Consider the following 18,703-nt stretch of genomic DNA (forward strand, 5'->3'; position numbering starts at 1 on the left):
TAGTTTAAGCTCTTTTAGACTAGTTTAAGCCTTTTTAGACTAGTTTATGCTTTGTTAGACTACTTTAAGTTCTTTTTAGATGACTCTATGCTCATTTAGACTAGTTTAAGCTCTTTTAGACTAGTTTAAGCCTTTTTAGGCTAGTTTATGCTTTGTTAGACTACTTTAAGTTCTTTTTTAGACGACTCTATGCTCATTTAGACTAGTTTAAGCTCTTTTAGACTAGTTTAAGCCTTTTTAGGCTAGTTTATGCTTTGTTAGACTACTTTAAGTTCTTTTTTAGACGACTCTATGCTCATTTAGACTAGTTTAAGCTCTTTTAGACTAGTTTAAGCCTTTTTAGACTAGTTTATGCTTTGTTAGACTACTTTAAGTTCTTTTTTAGACTACTCTATGCTCATTTAGACTAGTTTAAGCCTTTTTAGACTAGTTAAAGCCTTTTTAGACTAGTTTATGCTTTGTTAGACTACTTTAAGTTCTTTTTTAGATGACTCTATGCTCATTTAGACTAGTTTAAGCTCTTTTAGACTAGTTTAAGCCTTTTTAGACTAGTTTAAGCCTTTTTAGACTAGTTTATGCTTTGTTAGACTACTTTAAGTTCTTTTTAGATGACTCTATGCTCATTTAGACTAGTTTAAGCTCTTTTAGACTAGTTTAAACCTTTTTAGACTAGTTTAAGCCTTTTTAGACTAGTTTATGCTTTGTTAGACTACTTTAAGTTCTTTTTTAGATGACTCTATGCTCATTTAGACTAGTTTAAGCTCTTTTAGACTAGTTTAAGCCTTTTTAGACTAGTTTAAGCCTTTTTAGACTAGTTTATGCTTTGTTAGACTACTTTAAGTTCTTTTTTAGATGACTCTATGCTCATTTAGACTAGTTTAAGCTCTTTTAGACTAGTTTATGCTTTGTTAGACTACTTTAAGTTCTTTTTTAGACTACTCTATGCTCCTTTAGACTAGTTTAAGCTCTTTTAGACTAGTATATGCTTCATTAGACTAGTTTATGCTTCTTTAGACTACTTCAAGCTTTTTAGACTACTTAATGCACCTTTAGACTATTTTAAGCTCTTTTAGACTAGTTTATTTTCCTTTAGACTTAAAAGTAGTTTGTTTTTAAACATTTTTTATTTATTTAAGCCTTTCTTTGAAATTAGTTTAAGTACAGTTTAGTCTAGTTTGTTTGTTTGTTTAAGCTCTGTTAGGCTAGTTTGACCTTTCTAAAGACTTAACTCACAAATAGATTAAACCTTTTTTTTTTTTACAGATTAGTTTAGGCTCTTTTAGAATAGTTTTAAGTTTTTCAATTACTTTTTTTAGAGTTGTTTATGCTCCATTAGACTAGTCTATGCTCCTTTAGACTTAAAATAGTTTGTTTTTAAACTAGTTGTTTAATTTAAGATCTTTTTTAAACTAGTTTAAGTACAATTTAGTCTAGTTTGTTTATTTAAGCTCTGTTAGGCTAGTTTGAGCTTTCTAATATTGTTGCTTTCTTTTTAGACTAGTTTGAGCTTTATAATTAGATTAAACTTTTTATGCTCCTATAGACTAGTTTAAGCACATTTTTAAAGCTCGTTTATTGTTTTTTAACTGGTTTGTTTTTTCCATTTTAAAGTTAAATTTAAGGTCTTTTTACACTAGTTTGGTTTTTTTAAGTCTTGTTTATAATTTTTTTAAATTTAAGCTTTTTTTATTTTAGAGTGAATAGTTTAAGCTGTTCAAATATACCATGTTTTAGCTTAGTTTAAGCTCTTATGTGACTCCGTAAAATAATTTATTGTCTATTTCAAGATCTATCAGATGTTTCATTGTGTCATGCATCTGTGTTTGAATCGTGTGTTTCTGCAGGTTGATGAACAATAATCGTATCTCCACGCTGGAGCACGGCTGCTTCAGTAATCTCTCCAGCTCGCTGCTGGTGTTAAAACTCAACAAAAACCGCCTGAGCTCCATCCCACCCAAGATCTTCTCGCTGCCGCACCTGCAGCACCTGTAAGTGACGCTCTCACATTCGTCTCATGCGAGTGGACCACACATGCATGCCTATCCTTGACCGTTGTGCTTGTGATTGACAGAGAGCTGAGCAGGAACCGTGTGCGGCGCATCGAGGGTCTGACGTTTCACGGGCTGCACGGCCTGCGCTCGTTGAAGATCCAGAGGAACGGCATCACGCGCCTCATGGACGGCGCTTTCTGGGGTCTGAGCAACATGGAAGTCCTGTGAGTAGACAAGTCCTACTCATGACGAGCTCTGGTTAAATCCAGAACTGGTGTGTGACGTTTGTGTGTTTGTGAGCAGGCAGCTGGAGTACAATAACCTGACGGAGGTGAGCAAAGGCTGGCTCTACGGACTCCTAACGCTGCAGCAGCTCCATCTGTCACACAACACCATCATCCGCATCAAACCCGACGCATGGGAGTTCTGCCAGAAACTCGCTGAGCTGTAAGTCTACTTCACTCTCAAAGATACTCTCTTCCGAACCTGTCCCATCATGCCTTAGCTAGCGCCGGGCAGGAAATGGGAAACAACCTGAGTTTGAAAAATCAAAAAATCAACAGTTTTCAAATCAAAACTGTTGTGAATTTGACAAATAAAACTGTCTTTGTGTCTTTTTTTAACGGAAAGTAATACTTTAATTCATCAAGGATGCATTAAATTGATCAAAAGTGACAGTAAAGACATTTATAAAGTCATAAATAATTTTTATTTCAAATAAATGCTTTCTATTCATCTGTGAACCCTGAAAAATAAAATGTATGTTGAAATGTTTCTTGAGCAAATTGGCATATTAAAATGATTTCTGAAGGATCATGCTGAAATGATACTGAAAATTCAGCTTTGATAGAAGTAAATGACACGTTAACAGATATTCACATAGAACACAGCTATTTTAAGTCGTACAAATATTTTTGTTTTTCTGTTGTCTGTCTTTCTTTCATTGTTCTGTTTGATAAGTTATATGGAGACTGAAGATGGTAGATTTTATGGATGTGTTTCTGGGTATTAAAGTAACTTTTTAAGATGAGTTTTGAGCATACAATGAATGTGTTCATAGGAAAGAATTTTTTGTTTGTTCATTTATAAGTAAGTGATTCACAAGGAAAGAACAGCACGACGTGCGATTAATCCTTCAGTCGCATTCATTCATATGAGATGACGTTTAAAGCGCTGTATTGTTGAATGCTTCACTTAATATTTTCCTTGTCTGTATGTCAGCGATCTGAGTTGGAACCAGTTGAGCCGCTTGGAGGAAGGCAGTTTTGTCGGACTCAGCGTCCTCGAGCAGCTCCACATCGGAAACAACCGCATCAGTTTCATCGCTGACGGAGCGTTTCGAGGCCTTGCCAACCTGCAAGCGCTGTGAGTAGTCACTTCCATGTTTATGATATGAACTACCTGCTTTTGCGGTTTAGTTTTGATAAATTGTCTTGGTTGGACACCAAACTCTTCAGAAAAGCAGAAAAAAACTGTTTTATATGATATGAGTCCTCTATATAGTCAAGAAATAGTCAGAAAATCCATTTTAATAAATGCACAAGGTTATTTTGCATTTAGACAGAATCTAAAAAAGTTTGCACATGTGTTTTATGTTTTATATCATATTTGATCATCAGGCTTTTATGGCTCATATAGTCTGATATAGGGAGAAAATTTTGGCTCAGACTCAAAATGAGCAAAAACATGCAATTTGGTGCAGATGCTGATATTTATATGATGACATTCTGATGCCTGTCATGTAAATCAATGAGATCTTTATAACTGTATAGCAGATACTTACATAGATTGGTTGGTTTGTGTCAGTATCAGGATTTGTTCTGGTTGTTCTGCTGCTTTTAGTGTATCATTTGGTGGCAGCAGCTTTACGACTCTTTCTTGACGTGTTTTCTGGGTGTGGATTTTAACAGTGTGGTTTCTCTGATTTCTCGCCCTTTCCAGAGATCTGAAGTATAATGAGATCTCGTGGACCATCGAGGACATGAATGGGCCTTTCTCTGCTCTGGACAATCTAAGGAAACTGTGAGTGATCTTACTTGGTTATTCATTATTTACGATATGTGACCCTGGACCACAAAACCAGTCTTAAGTCGCTGGGATATATTTGTAGCAATAGCCAAAAAGACATTGTATGGGTCAAAATTATTGATTTTTCTTTTATGCCAAAAATCATTAGGATATTAAGTAAGGATCATGTTCCATGAAGATTTTTTGTAAAATTCCTACTGTAAACCTATCAAAATGTAATTTTTGATTAGTAATATGCATTGTTAAGAACTTAATTTGAACAACTTTAAAGGTGATTTTCTCAGGATTTTGATTTTTTTGCACCCTTAGATTCCAGATTTTCCAATAGATGTATCTCGGCCAAATATTGTCCTATCCTAACAAACCATATATCAATAGAAAGCTTATTTATTGAGCTTTCATATGATGTATATATCTCAGTTTTGTCAAAATTTTACCTTATGACTGGTTTTGTGGTCCAGGGTCACATATTATGTACGTTTTAGAGCTCAATTTAGTCAATTTTAACGCATTTGACATACAGACCTGTATGTTGAACATCATGTAGGGCGACAACTGACTGCATGATTAGAATGCAGTTTTATGAGCCTAAAATTCAAGATAGGAGTGCCAAAAATGACCTATAAAACAAACTGTATAGTTTAGAAATCTCAAACCAATATCCGCACCATTGCAAATGTGATACTGATTTAATACAGTTCAATAAACAAGTTAATTTTGTTACATTGTAGATGTAATGACGTTTGCTGATTTTTGCAAATATAAAATTGACAGCAGAACTGCTGAGCATCTCCTAGAAACACACAGTGGTGATTCATTACTGAATGAATCCACAGTTTTGAACAAATCAAATGAGTCAATGATTCAGTGATTCATTTATTAGGACAGTCACTTAAAATGAATCAGCCTTTTGAGCAAATTCAATGACTCATTCACTTGTTTTATTTCTAAATGAATCGGTTGTATGAATGATTCAATGACTCATTCACTTGTTTCATTTCTGAATGAATCGGTTGTATGAACGATTCAATGACTCATTCACTTGTTTCATTTCTAAATGAATCGGTTGTATGAACGATTCAATGACTCATTCACTTGTTTCATTTCTAAATGAATCGGTTGTATGAACGATTCAATGACTCATTCACTTGTTTCATTTCTGAATGAATCGGTTGTATGAACGATTCAATGACTCATTCACTTGTTTCATTTCTAAATGAATCGGTTGTATGAACGATTCAATGACTCATTCACTTGTTTCATTTCTAAATGAATCGGTTGTATGAACGATTCAATGACTCATTCACTTGTTTCATTTCTGAATGAATCAGCTGTTTGAATGAATCGGTTGTATGAACGATTCAATGACTCATTCACTTGTTTCATTTCTGAATGAATCAGCTGTTTGAATGAATCGGTTGTATGAACGATTCAATGACTCATTCACTTGTTTCATTTCTGAATGAATCAGCTGTTTGAATGAATCGGTTGTATGAACGATTCAATGACTCATTCACTTGTTTCATTTCTGAATGAATCAGCTGTTTGAATGAATCGGTTGTATGAACGATTCAATGACTCATTCACTTGTTTCATTTCTGAATGAATCAGCTGTTTGAATGAATCGGTTGTATGAATGATTCAATGACTCGCTCATTAAGACCTAGTAATTGATTCCATTGCTCTGAATGCGTTCAGTATGATTGCATAGAAGCAAACACTGTCCTGAAACCATTTGTTTCTCTGTTTCTCAAGGTTCCTCCAAGGCAATCGTATCCGATCCGTCACCAGGAAGTCCTTTACAGGCCTGGACATGCTGGAGCAGCTGTGAGAGTCCCTTTCAGACCTCAAGCGTTTGATGATGACGATGTGTGTTTGTTCGTTTCCTAAACGTCTTTTCTGTTCTCACATCACAGGGACCTGAGCAACAACGCCATCATGTCGGTTCAAGCCAACGCGTTCTCTCAGATGAAGAAGCTCACAGAGCTGTACGTATGAATCTCTGCTCCTCCTTTACATTTGCTCATGAACCTGTAGCGATTATATTTATAAGTCTTCCACCCATCAGGCACCTGAACACGTCCAGCCTGCTGTGCGACTGCCAGCTCAAGTGGTTTTCTCCATGGGTGGCCGAACATGCTTTCCTTCCTCTGGTGAACGCCAGCTGCGCCCATCCACATCTGCTGAAGGGCAAAAGCGTCTTCGCCGTCGCCCAGGATGAGTTTGTGTGTGGTGAGTGGGCGAGTTTCAGCCGGTGCTCCGGTTCATTTAGGCTCGTTTTTTAAAATATCTTATTCGTGAATCCATTTCCTGAAACTGCATAGAAGCACTTCTGTTCATATTTTCAATCAAAACTGTTGTGAATTTAACAAATAAAACCGTGTTTGTGTCTCTTTCTTTTTTTTAAATAAATGAATGCTTTTATTCATCAAGGATGCATTAAATTGATCAAAACTGACAGTAAAGACATTTATAAAGTTATAATTTTTATTTCAAATAAGTGCTGTTCTTTTGAACTTTCTATTCATCTGTGAATCCTGAAAAATAAAATGTATGTTGAAATGTTTCTTGAGCAGCAAAACGGCATATTAGAATGATTTCTGAAGGAGGAAATAATACTGAAAATTCAGCTTTGATCACAGAAATAAATGACAGGTTAACAGATATTCACGTAAAACACAGCTATTTTAAATAGTAAAGATATTTCACAAAATTACTGTTTTTATTCTATTTTTAATTTAAAAAATGCAGCTTTGGTGAGCAGAACAGGCTTCTTTTAGAAACATTTTGAATGGTAGCATATGCACTAAAAACTGAAATTAAACCGAAACACAAAACATAATCAAAACAATTCATATTTGACATTTTTGTGCTTTTGCAGATGATTTCCCCAAACCCCAGATCACCGTCCAGCCCGAGACGCAATCAGCCATCAAAGGCACCAACGTGACGTTCGTCTGCTCGGCGGCCAGTTCCAGCGACTCCCCGATGACCTTCGCCTGGAAGAAAGACAATGAGATCCTGAACGACGCTGAGATCCATAACCAGGCTCATCTGCGTTCTCAGGTCGGCGAGGTCACAGAGTACACGACCACACTACAGCTGCGCAACGTGGAGTTCACTAGTGAGGGCAAATATCAGTGCGTCATCTCCAACCACTTCGGCTCCTCGTACTCCACCAAAGCCAAACTCACCGTCCACAGTAAGTATTCAGCCCAAATAAACTCTGAATCTGTTTAATAACCTACTGTTTTACCCTCATAATGCATTCAAAATCTCTTGTCATTTCACATTTCGTGTCTGTTTGGACTCAAGAATCATTTTTTTTTAAACAGTCAAAACTGACATATTAAATGGTTATATCTCTTAAAAAATAATTGTAAAAAAAAAATCTGAAAAAACTATGCATTTTTTATAAATATTTTTATGCATCCGAGTCAAAACTGTCCCGAATGTGTTATTGAGTTAAAGTAGACGTCCACTTCCAGAGCAAAAATGTACAGATAATTTACTTACCTCATGTTTTTCTTTCTTCAGTTGTAAAGAAATTGTTTTTTGAGGAAAACATTTCAGGATTTCTATGGTGCCCCCGAGGTTGAACGTCCAAAATGCAGCTACAAAGGGCTCTAAACGATCCCAGCTGAGGAATAGAGGGCCTTATCTAGCAAAACGATCGGTTATTTTCTAAAAGAAATTACAATTTATATTAGGGTTGCAAAAAGGTGAAAAATGTCCAGTACATTTCACAGGGTTTCCGCGGGGTCTTAAAAAGTCTTAAAAAGTCTAAAATTTAAAAATCTAAATTTTAGGCCTTAAAAAGTCTTAAATTCGCTGTTCTAGGTCTTAAATAATTTTACACAGGTCTTATTTTTCCGATGTCCATGTAACGCTACCTCTAATGCTCATCTAAATTCTCTTTCTGTTGTTTCTGTGGTGTTGTAGTTCTTTATTTCACTATTCCAAATATAAATTGCTGAATTTAAACTACAAATGAGACCAGCATGCAATAGCCAATCAGCTTTCTGTTATTGGCGCGAGTCTCTCTCGGATTGTACCGCAGAAGTCAAATGGATTTAATTTTTTAGCTATGAGGAAGTGCAAGTTTAGCGATACTGGGCTTGGAAAAACTGAATATAGGGCTTGGCTAAGGCCAGTTGCTAACAACTGTAGATGTTTTTTTCCCTCTGTGGAAGTTACTGCGTCTTCAGACAGAATCGCAGTATTTATATAACATTTCTAATATATATATTTATAAATCAATAAATGTATTTAAAACATTAATCTCACTTTTAATTTTGCAGTGTAAATTATGTAATCTCACTGCTAACAGACATTTAGAATTTATTGATAAATTCATAAAATAAATTTCAAAGGTACGCATACATTTCAAAAGTAAAAAAAAAAAAAAAACGCTTCAGAATTTTTTTTTTTACATCAGATATTTCTAGTGGTACTTTTTTGGGGATATTTTGTGTGGAATAGTATCTGCTGATATGGAAAGTTCACTGTATATCGTAGTAATAAATTTAATTTATGACAGCCATGAAATTTTGTTTACTTTTTACATTAAACACATTAAGTATCACATATGCATGTAATATAATATCTATTTCCATTACAGGTTTAGGTCTTAAATTTCATATAAGGTGGTATTAAAAAGGTCTTAAAAAGTCTTAAATTTCAATTGTTCATATCTGCAGAAACCCTGATTTCAGAAACATTCCAGAAATTTTAGAAACTTTCCAGGATTTTTTTTTAAGTCTTTCAGGGATTTTTGGAAAGTTTCCAGAAATCTACCGGAAATTTTCCACCCCTTTGCTATACCCTAACTGTCATGAACCAGAATATACAGAGTTCACGCAAAGCAGGACAAGACAAGCATTTGTGGTTAAAAGGTATATAAATTGTCAATTTCAGAAAATAGCCGATCGTTTTGCTAGATAAGACTCAGTTTCTCGGCTGGGATCATTTAGAGCCATTTGAAGCTGCATTTTGAAAGTTCAAACTCACGGGCACCACAGAAGTCCACTATATGGAGAAAATTCCAGAAACGTTTTCCTCAAAAATCTATTTCTTTATGACTGAAGAAAGACTTGAACATCTACATTTTTGCTCTGAAACTGAACAACTCCTTTAATTGATTTCTTTTAGTTTGTGAAAACAATTGCTAATCTGTCTAATTCCTAATCCGCAGTGCTGCCGTACTTCACCAAAATGCCGATGGATCTGACGATCCGCGCCGGAGCCACCGCTCGACTGGAGTGCGCCGCCAGTGGACATCCGTCCCCTCAGATCGCCTGGCAGAAAGACGGCGGGACGGATTTCCCTGCGGCCCGCGAACGCCGGATGCACGTCATGCCGAGAGACGACGTGTTCTTCATCGTGGACGTGAAGACGGAAGACGTCGGCGTGTACAGCTGCACTGCACAAAACACGGCCGGCGCCATCTCTGCTAACGCTACACTAACAGTGCTGGGTAAGAGTATGCATGCGTTTGTCAGAAGTGATCAGAGTGAAATTACTAGAGATGCACCAAAATAAAAATTTTTACTTAACTAAAATTAAAGATTTAATTTAGCTGAAAACTGAGTTTCCCTCCCTCCTTAACATTCTGTGTCTTCTAATACATGCATAAAATATTTTTGTATAATTTTGTTTATTATATAAAAAAAAATATTTTTTTTTTATATAGATATGTGTCAACACAACATTTGAAAACACATGTATGGAATTTAGTGATGCACCAAAATAACAATTTTTGCTGAACTAAAATTAAAGATTTAATACAATTTAAGAGTTTCCCTTCCTTCTAAACGTCCTGTGTCTTCTAATACATGCATAAAATATTTTGATATTTTTCAAAATATATATAAAAAAAAAAATTAATATATAAAGATGCGTCAAAACCACATTAAAAAAACACATGTATTGTTTGTATTTAGTGATGCACCAAAATATTTGACTAAAATTAAAGATTTAATTTAGATGAAAACTGAGTAACCCTCCCTCCTAAACCTCCTAAATGTAAACTTGTTTTCTAATACATGCATTAAATATATTGATATTTTTTGTTTATAATATTAAAAAATTATAATTTTCTTTTCTTTATTTTTTTTTTTATTATATAGAGATGTCAACACCACATAAAAAAAACACATGTATTGTTTGAATTTAGTGGGGAAAATTGACAGCTGTGACTTTTGCATATCATTTACATTTACATTTATTCATTTAGCCGACGCTTTTATCCAAAGCGACTTACAATTGGGAATACAACAAGTGATTCATCCTAAGGAGGCAGATCAACATAGGAAGTGCTCAAAAATACCATATGTGACCCTGGACCACAAAACCAGTCATAAGGTTAAATTTGACAAAACTGAGATTTATACATCATATGAAAGCTCAATAAATAAGCTTTATATTGATATATGGTTTGTTAGGATAGGACAATATTTGGCTGAGATACATCTATTTGAAATCAGAAATCTGAGGATGCAAAAAAATCTAAAAGACTGAGAAAATCACCTTTAAAGTTGTCCAAATTAGGTTCTTAACAATGCATATTACAAATCAAAAATTACATTTTGATATGTTTACAGTTGGAATTTTACAAAAAATCTTCATGGAACATGATCTTTACTTAGTTTCTTAATGATTTTTGGCATAAAAGAAAAATCAAAAATTTTGACCCATGCAATGTATTTTTGGCTATTGCTACAAATATACCCCAGCGACTTAAGACTGGTTTTGTGGTCCAGGGTCACATATATCAGGCGTTGTTAGAAGAGTGCAGGCTAGAGAGGAAAAACAGGCTAGAAGGGAGGATCAAGAAGAGAGGAGTTTTTTTTTTTTTTTTCAAAAGTGAAAAAAAGTGAAAAAGTGAAAAAAAGTTTTTTCAATATCAAAAGTGAAAAATCACAAATATCATGGAGATTATTATTTTATTATTATTATTATAGGTTATTAAATTATTATTTGATGGGAGGTGCTACAAATAATGTTTCATGAAGCTTTATTAATGCAGCAGCATAGTTGAAATGGAAACGAATCAATGTTCTGGCTGAACTCCTATTTTGTTTAATCTGACTGCATCCATGTGTGGTTTTTTTTCTGAAATGTCATGGAATAATGTCCCGTTGCTCCTGCAGAGACGCCGTCGTTCCTGCGTCCGCTGATGGACCGTACGGTGGTGAAGGGCGAGACGGCGGTGCTGCAGTGTATCGCGGGCGGCAGTCCTCCGCCTCGACTCAACTGGACCAAAGATGACAGCCCGCTGCAGGTGACAGAGCGCCACTTCTTCGCTGCAGGAAACCAGCTGCTGATCATCGTGGATGCCGCGGATGGAGATGCAGGAACTTACACGTGTGAGATGTCCAACCCGTTGGGCACGGAGCGAGGGAACGTACGCTTGGCCGTCCTGCCTAACCCGAATTGCGACTCGGGGCCAGCGGGTGGTGGAGTGCTGGGGTCTGCTGCAGGCAGGGGTCCGGAGGAGGACGGGTGGACCACGGTGGGGATTGTCATCATCGCTGTGGTGTGCTGCGTGGTTGGAACCTCACTTGTGTGGGTCGTGATTATTTACCACACGCGCCGACGCAACGAGGACTGCAGCGTCACCAACACAGGTCCGTCCTGACCCGACATTGTTTGTATTAATGAATCTGTGATGGTTAACGCTGCTAACCTTGGTTTTCTCTCATGTTTAGATGAGACTAATCTCCCGGCGGATATTCCCAGTTACCTGTCGTCTCAAGGAACGCTAGCGGAGCGTCAGGATGGGTACATGGCGTCTGAGAGCGGCAGCAGCCATCAGTACATCAGCTCCTCCATGGGGGGATTTTACATGCCGCCCAAAGACATGAACAGTAAGACATGACTGCCAATGTTACTATATGCACAGAAATGCACGAAAAAATTTAAATCTGTGAAAATCTACAGTTAAAAGTTCTGGTTGCCTAATCACGGCATGGATGCACTCAAATAAAAATCAACAGAAATTTTTGGTAAAAAAATTAAGTAGTTAAAGTACTGTAATTGCTGAAATCTGTTTGTTTTTTTCTTAGTAATGCACTAACCAGGGTTATTATACTTAAGTAAAACCTAAAATGTTGTTCAAATAACTTAAAAATATATATATTTTTTAATTCATGTAGGTGTCAAGACAACATTTCGAAATTTTTTTGGTTTCATTTGATGTACTAAATAACTAAACCTAAAGCTGAAATAAAAATGTAAACTATATTAAAAAAAACACAAAAATGACAATAACACTACAAAAATAAAGACTAAATATTTGAAAACAAATCTGTGAAATTTACAGAACAATGTTCTGTTTTCCAGAACTTCACTGTATTATTTTTTTATTATTATTATTGTAGTGTAATTGCTGAAATCAGGCTTTTTTAAATCTTTATAATGTACTGACCAGGGTTATTATAGTTAAGTAAAACATAAAAAGTTATTAAATTAAATACAATGTGATTTTTAAAATAATTTAGTTTTTTTTCCATGTAGCCAAGACAACATTTCTCACTTTTTTAATGAGGTCAATTTTAATAAAATAAATAAATAACAAAGTATCTGTAAAAATAAATAATAATAAAATGTTTTAATTAAAATGAAAACAAAAATAGAGACTAATACTTCTCAAAAATAATAATAAAACACAATAAATATGGCAAAAACAAACTGAGTTCCTAAAACTTTTGACTAAAATGAAAAATTTAAAAACAAAAACTATAATAGAATGTCAGTTTCACTGACAACTTAAAACAGTGTACATGACTGATAAGAAAAAGCTAAGAAACAGATATTCCATTGAAAAACCATCAAATGTAATTCTTGGAATTAAAGTTATTTCTATAAGATGACATTTTCGCTTCCAAAAACTACATTCAACAATATTTCAGTGTATTGAAACATTTTCTGGTTAGATTTATTGCTGCTTTTCACCGTACGTAATATTTTTTACCATAGTATTTTCACTGAGATAATATGTTTTCTCCTTCCATAGGCCTCTGCCAGCTGGACACAGGAAGTGAAGCGGACATGGAGGCGGCGATCGACCCCCTTCTCTGCCATTATCAAGGGCCGTTGGGATCACTGCTGAGACGGAGCGACCGCTACAGCCCGGATCTGCCCGACACCTACAGCGGTGAGTGACGCAGACATGCGCAGGACATGCACCATACCCTCTGTGTCTTCTTCATTAACCCTGACCTCCTCCTCCTCTGTCATGCAGTGTGTGCGTCAGAACAGCGGCCCGTCGGCGCCGGATCCTCCTGCAGCAGGAAGCGTGAGTTCTACACCTGCGGCTCCACCCTCGAGCCCTTCGATCACATGATGATGCAGCTGCCCGACACTTCCTGTGTGGAGGACTGTGAGAGAGGAGAGTGCATTCTGGGCTCCTCAGGATCATATATGGGTGAGTTTGAGCCGATATTTATCAACCAGCAAACAGAACACACCTATACTGCCCTCCAAAGGCAAAGCACAGTAACTACACATTTGGTCAAAAGTCTCCTGGTTCAATTTTGTTAAAATCGCAGTAGCTACAAAATCCAAACTAATACCATATATGGTATAAAAACTTTACAGGCATTTTTCTCAGTTTGAGTGTTGGCGTAGTTACTGCACTTTGCCTTTGTAGGGCAGAATAGTAAGCATGAGAAGTGCATGCACAGTACAGTGGCAAATAAATAATAACTGATCGCGTGTGTCTGTGGTCTCAGGTACGTTTGGGAAAGCGGCGTGGCGGCCGCAACAGGATCTCTGCGCTCATAACTCGGTCATTCTTCACGAGAATCCGTACGCAGCGCTTCACACCGACTCGGATCTGGATGAGGAACGCGCGATGGAGCCGGACGTGAGTGTTTACGAACAACCGTTCGATCACAGGACGATAGAGAGCTTTCCCACGTCGCCGCTGGGCTCTTAGTGCCGTCGAGGATGACCAAAAAACATAAACGCTCTACCTCAAGAAAGGAGCTACGACTGAATGTAAATGACACGTTTGTACAGAAAAAAACAGATTTATATGCATTTTATACGAAATTATATTTTGTAAATTAATAGTGTAAATATGACCCTTATTTTTCCTACTATTGTCCTGTAAATGTACGCCCGAGTCAGATGTATATACGACTGATCGGAGGACTGGATTCTAGTTTGATCCGGATCTGTTTATGATGTTTATTCCGCTTTGGCTTTTGCTTTGAATAAAGCACCGTTTGCACAAACTAGTACACAATAAACATTCCCGTCAGCTGCTACACGCGTCAACGCTTGCGTCATCTTTATAAGATTTCATTGTTGATTGTGTTGATGTGATTTTAATTCTTCATGGGATCACATTTGGAAAAATGTTATTCCATCATTGTCTCACCAATGGATAAGGATTGTAATATTTCAAGAATAAGGTTGAAATGCTACGAGAATAAAGTTAAAATGCCACGAGAATAAAGTCAAAATAATACGAGAATAAAGTTGAAATATTTTGAGAATAAAGGCAGAATATTTCAAGAATAAATACGAGAATAAAGTTGAATATTTAAGAATAAATATGAGAATAAAGTCTAAATATTTTGAGAATAAATACGAGAATAAATATGAGAATAAAGTTGAAATACTACGAGAATAAACTCAAAATAATATGAGAATAAAGTTGAAATATTTCAAGAATAAATATGTGAATAAAGTTGAATATTACGAGAATAAAGTCGAAATACTATGAGAATAAAGTCAAAATAATACAAGAATAAAGTTGAAATATTTCGAGAATAAAGGCAAAATATTTTGAGAATAAAGGCAGAATAAAGTTGAATATTTGAGAATAAATATGAGAATAAAGTCGAAATATTTTGAGAATAAATACGAGAATAAATATGAGAATAAAGTTGAAATACTACGAGAATAAACTCAAAATAATATGAGAATAAAGTTGAAATATTTCAAGAATAAATATGAGAATAAAGTTGAATATTACAAGAATAAAGTCGAAATACTATGAGAATAAAGTTGAAATATTACGAGAATAAATATGAGAATAAAGTCGAAATTCTATGAGAATAAAGTTTAAATATTGCGAGAATAAATGAGAATAAAGTCAAAATAATATGAGAATAATGTTGAAATACCAAGAGAATAAAGGTGAAATATTTCGAGAATAAAGGCAAAATATTTTGAGAATAAAGGCAGAATATTTCAAGAATAAATACGAGAATAAAGTTGAAATATTACGAGAATAAATATGAGAATAAAGTCAAAATACTACGAGAATAAAATCAAAGTAATATGAGAATAATGTCGAAATATTTCAAGAATAAATACAAGAATAAAGTATAAATACTTTTAGGAATAAGGTCAAAATACATTGAGAATAAAGTTGAAATACTATGAGAAAAAAACAGAAATACTACATGAATAAAGTTGATATACAACAACAAAAAAGTTGAAATACTATGAGAACAAAGCAGAAATACTTCGAGAATAAAGTTGAAATACTACAAGAATATACTATAGTTGATATACTATGAAAATAAAGTTGAAATACTACGAGAATAAAGTCATCTTTATCAGCTTCATTATTGATTGTTTTGTTGTGCTTTTATTCTTCATGGGAACAGAGTTGGAGAAACAATGGGAGTGAATGGGTGCCGTTAGAATGAGAGTCCAAACAGCGGATTAAAAACATCCCAATAATCCTCAAGTAATCCACATCACTCCAGTCCATCAATTACATCTTGAGAAGACAAAAGCTGAAACAAATCCATAATTAAGACGTTTTTTAAATCAGTTGAACCGTTGCATTAAAACCGACAAGACAAGTTTTAAAGTCAACATGAACCACTTTTGCAACCTGTTTGACAAATGAAAATGTATTTCTGAGTAAAACGGATGTTTGACAAAAAGAAAAGTATATTTTCTTTGCTGTAGGTCAAACATGAGTTTAATTGCCACGAAATGCATTTGATTAAATGCAATGATAAAAGTTAAGATAAAAGTTTCAGAATGCAAAAACAGGATGGGATTTGATTTCATCCATGCATAATTAATTAGATAAATGATTAGATGATTTCATTCACTGCTTGTTTTTTAGTATTAATGAGATACTATTACACTATTATTGTTTTTATATTCTCATTTTAATTTGACTATTTTAGTAATTTTAGTTCATGTTTATTTTTGTCAATTTTAGTGTTGTCTATATAGTTTTTAAAATATTTTTTTTAACCTTTTTTATCTAATTTTTACTTATTTTATTTTATTTATTTTTAATGATTATATTTGCTTATACTTTTTTCTGTGTATTTATTTGATTGTTTTATTTTCAGATTTTTATTATTATTTGCTTATACTTGTTGAATCATTTAAAGTTTAGACTATCTTATATTGATGTTTTTTTTATTTTTTATATTTGTTTCATGCCTGTGAAGCACTTTGAGTTGCATTTATGTATGAAAAGTGCTATACAAATAAATTATTATTATATTATTATTATTATATTTTTAATATTTAAGTTAACTAAATTCAAAAGAGAAATGTTGCAGTGGCATTTCAATTAATGTTATTTTAAGTAAAAATTGTTTTTATTAGTTTTAATTTCAGTTTGATTTGACTAATAACCCTGCGTCCATAATTAAGACGTTTTTTAATCAGTTGAACCGTTGCTTTAAAACCGACAAGACAAGTTTTAAAGTCAACATGAACCACTTTTGCAACCTGTTTTGCAAATGAAAATGTATTTGAGTAAAACGGATGTTTGCCAAAAAGAAAAGTATATTTTCTTTGCTGTAGGTCAAACAAGGACATGAGTTTAATTCGATTCATTGCATTTGATTAAATGCAATGAAAGTTGCATCAGATAAAAGTTTCAGAATGCAAAAACAGGATGGGATTTGATTTCATCCATGCATAATTAGTTGGATGAATGATTAGATGATTTCATTCACAGCTTGTTTTTTAGTATTAATGAGATACTATTACAGTTTCCAATAATATTTTATAATAATAAAATATAATATATAATATAAAATATATTATATAAAATATATTATATATAATAATAAAATATAATTTTATAATAATATTTATTTAATAATAGTTTTAATATTTTCATTTTAATTTGACAAATTTAGTAATTTTTTTGTAACTAATTTAAGTATTTTTTATTTATTTTAGCTTTTTTTTTAGTATTTAAGTTAAACTGAATTCAAATGAGAAATGTTGCATTGGCATTTCAATTAATGTTTACTTTAAGTAAAAAAAAAATGGATTTAATTTTAGTTTGAGTTGACCGTAATAACCCTGCACTGATGGGCCGTTCACAATAAGAACAGGCAGATGAATTAAAGTAAACGAAGTCCATTTGAGTTGCTGCACATTCCTGTGTATTTTCATGCAGCAGGTATTTAAAGCTATTGTTGATCAAAGCGTTTCGAGCCGAGAAGCGTTTCGTTTCAACCGCAGCCAACAAAGAGTTTCCTGGCAAAAGCGCGAGAACGACTGGAATTCCAAAATAATTCCCCCACTTTGATTTTGGCTCCAGTGAAACTAGACAGGAAATCAACTATTTCTCAGACCACCAGCGGACGCCTCGGGCCGGATTTCGGCTGATCCCGCGTCGGCCGAGGAGCATCCGAACGTGACCCGGCGTTGAAACGGCTGACCTCAGATCTGCCGAAGGCCCGGCGTTTACCTCCCATCCTGTGACTAAGCAGAGCAAATGGATTTCACATGTCTGCCTCTTATCTCGCAGCCAGACACGCCGAATTTCAGAGCCGATTGGTCCTCATTGTTGCCAGATGTTGGACGCAGATGTTGAGATAATCGATGACCGGCAGAGTCATTTAGCTCTCATTAAACGTCTTTCTACCGAGTTCGGCTCACGGAGGATCTGATTCTGTCAGAGGATGCTTTCTTACTGATGGAAATCGCACTGAAAGCCTTCATCCACCCTTGAGACGATTTAAAACAGATGTTCTTTATGGTGCAGATGTTGCTGTAAATCTGCAGGAACGTTTACAGTGAGAAAGAGACGCTGGAATCTCGCTGCGGTTTCTTGTAAAGCGGCGGCTCCGTCGGCGCAGGTGGGAATGTCAGAGTTTCTGGGAACGTCGTCTACAACACTGAGAGATAAAACCAAACTTATAAGATGTGGCACAAATCAGATTTTTTTTTAAAGGGGTCATCGGGTGCAAAACTAACTTTTCCATGTTGTTTGAACATTAATGTGTGTTGGCAGTTTGTGAACACAACCATCCTACAATGATAAAAATACACCCAGTGGTATTTGTTTATCTTTAAAAGTAATATCCCCTTTTTAAAATCAGCTCATTCTCAGCTGTGGGTGTGACGAAACAGTTGATTGACATGAGCGCCTTACCTAAGCCCCGCCCTCACCGAGCTGAAACAGTCTGAATACGATCGCCATTGTGTGACTCAGGTGCAGAGGAAGACTGTAATGGAGCGATTGAGGATGTAATAATGAACATAGCAGTCGTCATTCACTCCTGACATCTGAGCCGCTGAAGACGCAGAGGATTAACGTTACTTTTGTTTTTAAATGGAAAGCGCTGATCCCGATCTACATATGCGTTTATGTTCGTGCGAATTGTTCCTGATGCAGCTTCACCCACAGCAGAAGTGAGGATAAGGGTTTTTTATGCGTTTTTGCAAATGGC

General features: G+C 35.1%; 1 protein-coding gene across 1 annotated transcript in view; it reads left to right on the forward strand.

Annotated features, from left to right (window-relative positions):
* The window catches only part of LOC141333099 (leucine-rich repeats and immunoglobulin-like domains protein 3), a 31,363-nt gene extending 17,072 nt beyond the window's left edge, over positions 1-14,291 (forward strand). The window contains exons 5-19 of the mRNA XM_073838025.1: positions 1,845-1,988; positions 2,072-2,215; positions 2,295-2,438; positions 3,213-3,356; positions 3,933-4,013; positions 5,775-5,846; positions 5,936-6,007; positions 6,088-6,251; positions 6,901-7,221; positions 9,214-9,495; positions 11,171-11,647; positions 11,729-11,887; positions 13,036-13,176; positions 13,264-13,446; positions 13,754-14,291. Coding sequence (XP_073694126.1) covers positions 1,845-1,988; positions 2,072-2,215; positions 2,295-2,438; positions 3,213-3,356; positions 3,933-4,013; positions 5,775-5,846; positions 5,936-6,007; positions 6,088-6,251; positions 6,901-7,221; positions 9,214-9,495; positions 11,171-11,647; positions 11,729-11,887; positions 13,036-13,176; positions 13,264-13,446; positions 13,754-13,959 — 2,734 coding nt within the window. The 3' untranslated portion in view covers positions 13,960-14,291. The remainder of the gene's footprint in view (positions 1-1,844; positions 1,989-2,071; positions 2,216-2,294; positions 2,439-3,212; positions 3,357-3,932; positions 4,014-5,774; positions 5,847-5,935; positions 6,008-6,087; positions 6,252-6,900; positions 7,222-9,213; positions 9,496-11,170; positions 11,648-11,728; positions 11,888-13,035; positions 13,177-13,263; positions 13,447-13,753) is intronic.
* Positions 14,292-18,703: the final 4,412 nt, after the last annotated feature.

The sequence above is a fragment of the Garra rufa genome, chromosome 4, assembly GCF_049309525.1.
Source record: "Garra rufa chromosome 4, GarRuf1.0, whole genome shotgun sequence".
In the NCBI taxonomy this organism is placed as follows: Eukaryota; Metazoa; Chordata; class Actinopteri; order Cypriniformes; family Cyprinidae; genus Garra; species Garra rufa.